Source organism: Acanthopagrus latus, chromosome 16, assembly GCF_904848185.1.
Source record: "Acanthopagrus latus isolate v.2019 chromosome 16, fAcaLat1.1, whole genome shotgun sequence".
Classification (NCBI taxonomy): domain Eukaryota; kingdom Metazoa; phylum Chordata; class Actinopteri; order Spariformes; family Sparidae; genus Acanthopagrus; species Acanthopagrus latus.
The window spans coordinates 21,929,215-21,937,110 of record NC_051054.1 but is presented as its reverse complement, the minus strand read 5'-3'; the positions used below and the strand labels follow the sequence as shown (position 1 = coordinate 21,937,110).

Sequence of the window (7,896 nt, the reverse complement as noted above, 5' to 3'; positions counted from 1 at the left end):
ATATACATTTGCGTGTTTGCGCGTGACAGCTGAAGACACATCAGCCTGTAGAAATAAGAGGGAACGATCCGTGGCAGATGCTCATGCACATGGGAACCACAGCATGTCATTTCACACCGCAGCACGCAAAATGGCAAGACAATTGAAATATCAAAATGTAATGAGTAGAACGATCCAATTAATAGAATTGTTATTATTATTTACACAGCTTTGAATTGATTATCTATTCACCACGTCATGAGTCACGTAATGACAGCAGGACAATCATACAAAAACATTACAATCAATGTCAAAGGTCACATAAATATATACACATGAATAAAATATTGTCTTTATAGTTCATACAACTATCAAGAGGCACCAACTTCATTTTGAGTGTTCAACTTCAGAGGCGTCTAAACATCATTCAGTAACAATACACTAAAACGAGACAAGTCTCATTTGTCCAAGTCAATCTAGAGTCAACATTTAAAAGTGAGTCCACATTCATTATTAAAGAGGCAATCTGTCGTTTTGGGGAAGACATTTTAATCACAAGAGAAAGATATTCATTGAATGTTTATTTTTTATTCTTATACTGAGAAAAAAGCTCAATAAAAAAACCCTGTTCATCCTGTTTTAATTAGTTTAATTTGTTTGTGTGTGTATATATGGCTAGTTTCAAACAGTGTTCTGGGGACCTTATTTTCCTTTGAACACAGCTTTTTTATTCACTTTTTTAATATATCATTTTGAAGGCATTTTGGGATTTAACTGTACCAAATGATATCACAAGAACACAACTTTCTGTCTGGTGCTCAATTTCGAAATGTAAAACTCCATCTAAATGTAATCACTAAAAGGTTTGTTGAGGTTCTAACTCTGGGCGAAAACTCATCATTCATGTATGTAATGTAGTGTGTGTGTGTGTGTGTGTGTGTGTGTGTGTGTGTGTGTGTGTGTGTGTGTGTGTGTATGCGCGTCGGTGTGAGAGAAGAAGGAACGACTGGTCGGCAGAAACAAACACGCGCACCACACTCTGTCTGCTGTGTTCTCGTAACACCTGCGCGCGCCTCTCTCTCTCTCTCTCTCTCTCTCTCTCTCTCTCTCTCTCTCTCTCTCTCTTCAGAGCTCTTCTTCAAAGTGTGCTCGAGACAAGAGTTGTTGTTCTTTCCGCCTGGTGGTGCCACGCGCCGAGCATCATCGTCACCATGCCTCGAGGATTTTTGGTGAAGAGAAACCGGCGGTGTTCCGCTTCATATCGGTCCCGAAACAACAGCAATGGCAAACCGGTCCCGTCTGACGGTGACAGGACCAACAGTGACATTTCTGAAGTGACACAACCAGAGGCAGTGAAGGAGAACGAAGTTCTCAATGTTTTCCCGTTTGACCGGCAGGATGGACAGCTCCCGGTGTGCCGCGAGGACTCCGCCGGTGTCAGAGAGGCTTGGAGCCCGCACGTGGAGTCCGCGCTGGAGGCGGAGGCGGACCGTCGCGCTCAGCTACCAGAGACTGAAGAGCAGGTGAGCGAGGTGGACGTTTTAACTCCAGATGGTGATTTCTCCTACTTCTCTTTCCCTCCTCCTCCTCCTCCTCCTCCTCCTCCACGCGACTTGACGTTGACAGAGTCTTGCAGCCCTGTTAAACCGGTCGGCACCAGACTGATAGAGCAGCCTGGGGAAGGGGAGAAGCAGTCGTTGTTCCCCGTCAGGTGCCTGACAGCATCCCCAGTGTCGGAGTTACCGGAGCTGCCGTTCCTGGTGAGCTCCACGCCGACTTCAGTGTCCGCTTCTTTTGAGAGGCTCCTTGCGGGCAGCAGTCGCCACGCGCCGTCCTACGGGCACGGTGACAAATACGACACGAGCATGGGTCATGTGCACCTGTTCCCGCCGCTGACACTCATGAACCAAGAGCAGCACCACGCAGCGAGAAAACGCACGTTCCTTGAAGCGGACCAACGCCTGAACAGCAATAGACACAACAAACAGTCCGCGGGCAACCCGTCAAAGAAACCCAAAGTGAACCGCAAACTCAACTTTGAGGATGAGGTCACGACCTCTCCGGTTCTGGGTCTGAGGATCAAGAAGGAGAGTCCCGAGCTGAGGAGACAGCGGGAGAAGTCGTCTGCTCCCACCGGGAACCAGCCGCTGGGAGAGTTCATCTGCCAACTTTGCAAAGAGGAGTACCCCGACCCTTTCTCCCTCGCGCAGCACAAGTGCTCCCGCATAGTGCGCGTGGAGTACCGGTGCCCCGAGTGCGACAAAGTCTTCAGCTGTCCCGCAAACTTGGCCTCCCACCGCCGCTGGCACAAACCTCGTCCGGTGAACAACCAGGGAGGAGAGACTCCGACAAACAAGAGCCAGCCCTTGAAAGAGGCACGAGGTCTCATTCAGCACGAGAGGCAGCCGGTCGAGATGGAGGGCAAAGAGAACGAGCTGCTGCGCATCAACACTAATCAGCACCACGCAGCGCTGGACAGTTCCCGCATCAGGCGCGAGCCGTCCTTGCTGCTGCTCCACGGTCGGTCTCGGGACAGTCAAGACAGAGACAGCCTCGCGCCTCCTCTCTATGAGTCCTCGCTACACTACCGGGACCCAGTTGAAAGCTGCCTGGACCTGCAGCCGCAGGTGAGAGCGGCAGACAGCCCGCCCTCGAGCCTCCTTCTACTTAGCGGTAACCCAGACGAGCGCGCGGACCTGCCCCAGCAGCCGCCGCCGTCACTCCCGCATCCTCCTTCACCGTTTGTCCAGTCGTTAGCGGAGGAGGAAGTGTACGAGTGCCGGTACTGCGGCAAGAAATTCCGTCGACAGGCTTACCTGAAGAAACACCTGGCTGCGCACGAGATGACAGCGCGAGCGTCTCCGCCCCCTTCACCATACGGCCAGGCGCGCGAGACCAGCGGCGGCCAGAGCCAGGTGTTCCTGTGTCACCTGTGTGGCGCGCGCTTCCCGTCGGTTGAAATCAGAGACAAGCACCGTCTGTGGCACGCGATGAGGGACGAGCTGCTGGCGGGAGCGCTGGGAGGAGGACTCAGACCAGATGTGTTCCACGCGCAAGGGGAAGATAACGGCAGGGAGTGCGAGCAGCAGCAGCAGCAGCAGCAGCAGCAGATCTTCACGTGCAAGCACTGTCCGTCCACATTCTTCAGCTCCCCGGGGCTCGCGAGACACATCAACAAGTCTCATCCCGCCGAGAACCGGCAGGTGATGCTGCTGCAGATGACCGTGCGACCGTAAAAGGCGCGCGCGAGAGACAGACGCGCTCAGCAGACAACATGAGCCGTCATTTCGAGGAAACTATTAACTGTTCATTGTTTTCATTCAAATTAAAGCCCACGTGTATTTCAGCTGTCATATGTCCGGACTGGGGCCTGTTTGTTGAAGCCTTTTGAGCAGGCTTCAACAAACAGGCCTCAATGCGTGTTATCAGTGTTACCACAGGACAGGGCTGAAGTAAAGTCAGCGTGCCTTCTGTAGCAAACGTCAACCATGGTATCAAACTAGTGCTGTCCATGGTGCTGATTTTAAACGAACGCCCCGCTGAAACTTGTACAAAATAAACTATTTCTTTTGTTAGATTCCTTTTTCGTTAAAGGGGGGTAAGGTCAGTAATACAAACACGTTTCTAGACTTTGTTTCTGTAGTTCTATTCTCATCATGGGGATATAATTCTTTATCTGTATTGACACAGATGATGCGGGCTTTTTTCAGCTTTTCCCGCATCCTCTCATACCACACCCGGCACCCTGTACACGATCTGACATAAGATCGCAGTAACTCCACAGGCTGCGTTTGACTCAAGGGCTGTTTTGATTTGGCCACATTTACTGAAACAAGGAATGGCCGCACACTCTACATTTAAACTCACCGTCAACATACTTCTGTGGCAAAGTAATCAGATTATACTAAAGCAAAGGAGAGTTACCTACTGGTGTAATATGTAGCGACCCGTAATAATATAGAAAGTGACCTTCCTTAGCCCCAAGAAGTGGAGACAGAATCAATGTCCTGTTTCAAAGATGATTTCATGTACAGTAAACAATATAAAGAAAAAATAAAACAAGGAGAAAATAATCAGATAGACCATAATATGCCTTTTATAGTAAATGTGCCAGTTAACTTCTCAGCTATAAAAATATTTTCATACAGAATGTAACTTTAATGTTAGTACTGCTAGTAAAAAGAAATGTCTTTTGTCTTTATTGATTATAAATGACTGTTGGAAATATTTGCTAAATGCCTTCATGATGCTAAAAATGTCATTGTGGTTCTATGAAGCCTATACAGTACTATTTTGATATGTTTGAAGTTGAATGTGAAATTTATTGTAAATTATTGTCAATAAATGTTAACACAGTATAATTTCTGAGGAGTCCAGCCTATGTGACACACACACACCCACACCCACACCCACACCCACACACACACACGCACACACTAATCAGTCCTGGGGTCAGTGGTACGAATCATTTATTGTCAAATTCCATCATCGCTGTGTGTCCAAAAGAGACAGTACACGTTTACATACTACAGGTCTGACAGTAACATATTTTGAGGAGTCATGTGTATATTGTGATACAGCTGTTAAATGGTCAACACATGCAGTAAGTCTTGAACTGGTGTCATGCAGTATGTACAGTCAGTAGTTACATACATCAGCTTTGTTCCGAGCTAACGTCTGGACCGCAGCTTAACCCGTATCCATCATAGCCGGCACGTTCACAACATCCATCGACACAGGCACAGAACATTTTTATTGACGACCGTGTTTCTGCGGTTGATATGGCTGCTGGAGAAAAGGTAGTCCGACTTTTTTTCATCCATATTTAGACAACCCGAATGTCCCGTTCTGGTCAGAACAATATTTCTACAAATTTGAGTCCAAATCCTACAGACTATCGGGGTAGTTGAAATTTATTTGCTAAAATGCTTCAGGGCTTTTTAACCTATGTTTTATATTTTGGTTGTTGCTGATCAAGATTTTTAAACCGAACAAACATGCATTAAAAGAGTCATACATCTGACTTCAGTCCACTTTAGTGAGCAGATAATTTGAGCTAATCACTGAAATCCTCAGCAGTATTTTAATTCTTTTAAACAACCTGAAGTGTGAAATGTCCCACCTTTTCTTTGGGACTTAAAGGCAGCATCATGACACGCTGCTATTTTAATCCATAGAGTATAAAGGAGTGTTGCTGTCTGGGACAGAGCATGGGATGTATTGAACAGGTTCAGGTTGTCGACTTGTTTACAGGACACAGTCGGCGACTGGCAGATGAGCTGTAGTCTATATACAGCAAGTACAAATCAGTCCCAGAGTGCAATGGGGCTACTGGACCGCATGCCTCAACCAATCAATGGTGCTTCAATCTCAGCAATAATAACAATTGTAACAGCAATAATTTAAAGGGACAACTCAAATCTCGGCTGACTTCAAATGTTCACAAACAAAGAAACAACATGAGTTTGACAACCCCATGGAGGGGTCAAAATAAACTAAACAAAACAATCTTACAGTCCTGTTTCTCTCTACAGAGAATCTATGGCTGCAATAAAACATAAACAAAATTAAACAGTAACAGAAAATACAGCCGTGAAAACACTTAACTTCAAGCAGTGAAGCATAATGCAAAACCTTAAACTGAGATCCAGATTTGCCAATTCAAATCTTTCATACGTGCATGTTTCCTTAACCAGGGATGAGGCAACTGCAAAAGAACAAAATGGAGATGTGGAAAACAAGCTATCATGTGGGACGGTAGACAAGATGAATGTACTTTTACAATGAAAGCTTATTTGAAACACTTAATTTGAGTTGAGCTGAGCTGAACTGATGGAGTGCTGAAATTAAGTTGTTGAATACACAAAGATCATCTATAGTAGTGTTAAATTCTGTGGTTACATGCGAATCCCCTCTATCCAGAGCTGGAAGAGGGGACGAGTCTAAATATAAGAGTAACAGGAAAAAAAAAGAAGCGATAAACTGTTCGTATTTAAGAGATAAGTTGACATCTTTTCCTTTTCCTTTTCTTCCTCTCTTTGGCCTCTGATCTACAGTATCTCTCTTTTGTTTTTCCTCCTTCCACAAACAGTCCTTAACTAAACCTGCCTCAACAGACATGGAGCCACACTGAGCAATATGTCAAATGATTACAAAAAATGTGAGGAAATAATGGCCTTGCCTTCTTCTTTTAGATTTATCCTGGCTGTGGTACCAAGATTACACTTATAACTAGTACAGACAATTACTTAAGCTACAATGAAATTATCTTAAAACTCCTTGAAAATGAAGTGCAAACTGGTTATGAAAAGGAAAAAAACAACAACATTGAAACATAAAATCTTGTAGTGTCAACCCATTTGAAACAGATATGTGGTCCGAGGTTAAACCACAGTTTGGCTTTGGCAGCTATTCTCACACAACAGTATATACACAACAAGCCTCCTCACACTGTACACATTCTTATAGATATTCATATATCTACTATATATATATTTATACTCATACATATATAGATATACATAATGTATATATATATATAGTCAAAGGAACAAGGAAAGAATAGCTGTGGTTCGATTGCGTCAGATGACGGAGTGACACTGAACTTAAAAATACAGCAACATTCGTGTTTGGGTCAAAACACACTATACAGTCAATTAAAACAAACAAAGGAAAATAAATGTAATGAACATCAGTGCTTGTCCACATTTTACAGCAAAAAACCCCCAAAAAACTAAACGTGCTTCCTCTTTGATCAGTAACCTGTCATTAATTTCTAGAAAGCGCTTTTCTCTCCTTTATGTAGGACAATATTCCCTCCATCACTGCTGTAACACTGTCTCACATGGATTGAATGTCAGCCCCGTAAGTTCAAGGAGGGGATTTTCTTCTGGGTTCAAACACACGGAGCGTTTTTGGCTTTAGAGCGCTGCCACATCCACGATGACACGTTTCTATTATTGTAAGCAAATAGATGAGTTTGTATTTACAGTTAATGAGGGCAGAATATAAAGTGACCTCTTATCTTTATATTTTCTAATGCTGTACTGAGAACAAAAATAGACTTTTATCTTACTTTCTTCAGGCAACACAAGAGGTCAGACACTGAATTTATCCATATTATATCAAAACCCATGTTTCCATCTGTACACATATGGACTGACTATTGTACAAATATACAGATTCCCCATAGGGACCTTCAACAGTGTCAGCTTTTGTGTCTCTTTGCTCAGCAGTTTGATCTCAATGTATAATGTGGCACACTTAAGCTGTTCGCAGTACTGGTTACACTGGAGTTTGTGCAATTTCTAACATGGCACAGATTATTATGAACTAATACTGCACTGCTAAGGCTGCTCTTCTTCTAATGTGGCAGAGATCAGCATGCTGCCGTACTGTTTCAAATGGTTGTTTGACAGCAAAGCTAAGGATTAATTCAGTAGCTGCGAGCAGTTTCAAAATGAAGTAACAGTATAATATAGTCCACAGAAAATTATTACATGATTTTGAGTGTACAATTGTGCGATAAAGCGGTCTGTACATAAAAGGCCAGTGTCAGAACGGCAGCATGCTGGAGAAGATGGGATGAGCCCGGGAACACCGCGCATCATTTTTCCTGTTAAATTCGATGCGTGTCATATTTAATTTGATTTAAGTACGATCGATGACCAAATTTCCTCTGAGAAAACATCTTTCGAGGACTAAAGAGTCCGACTGATCGGACATGAAGTGACATGAAGTGTTAGTTTGGACTAGGCCGGAGAGCTTAAGTTTTATTGGCCGATCCAGAGGAGCGTCGCAGCTTCATGGACATGCGGCTCTTGCTAGTCCGAGGAGACATGGGGGATGCCGAGTCGCTCCCGGCCTCCCCAAGAGCCGGACTTTCTCCCCGAAGAATCTCTAGGCAGGAGCCTGAGG

At 44.6% G+C, this 7,896-nt stretch overlaps 2 protein-coding genes across 6 annotated transcripts in view; one reads left to right on the top strand and one right to left on the bottom strand.

Annotated features, from left to right (window-relative positions):
• Positions 1 to 1,102: 1,102 nt before the first annotated feature.
• LOC119004703 (insulinoma-associated protein 2) lies at positions 1,103 to 4,319 on the top strand. The gene has a single exon (XM_037071859.1). It carries the CDS (start codon positions 1,191 to 1,193, stop codon positions 3,213 to 3,215), a length of 2,025 nt encoding a protein of 674 aa, XP_036927754.1. The 5' UTR covers positions 1,103 to 1,190; the 3' UTR covers positions 3,216 to 4,319.
• Positions 4,320 to 4,431: 112 nt separating this feature from the next.
• ralgapa1 (Ral GTPase activating protein catalytic subunit alpha 1) overlaps positions 4,432 to 7,896 on the bottom strand; it is a 65,390-nt gene continuing 61,925 nt past the window's right edge. For 4 of the 5 annotated variants that reach the window (XM_037125148.1, XM_037125149.1, XM_037125153.1 and 1 more), the window contains one exon: positions 4,432 to 7,890. In XM_037125148.1, the coding sequence (XP_036981043.1) occupies positions 7,745 to 7,890 (146 nt within the window). In that variant the 3' untranslated portion in view covers positions 4,432 to 7,744. The remainder of the gene's footprint in view (positions 7,891 to 7,896) is intronic. The other variant, XM_037125152.1, reaches the window with a different exon arrangement.

Bases quoted from the DNA above. Each gene is read 5' to 3' on its own strand.
- LOC119004703 (XM_037071859.1), top strand. From the start codon at position 1,191: ATGCCTCGAGGATTTTTGGTGAAGAGAAACCGGCGGTGTTCCGCTTCA.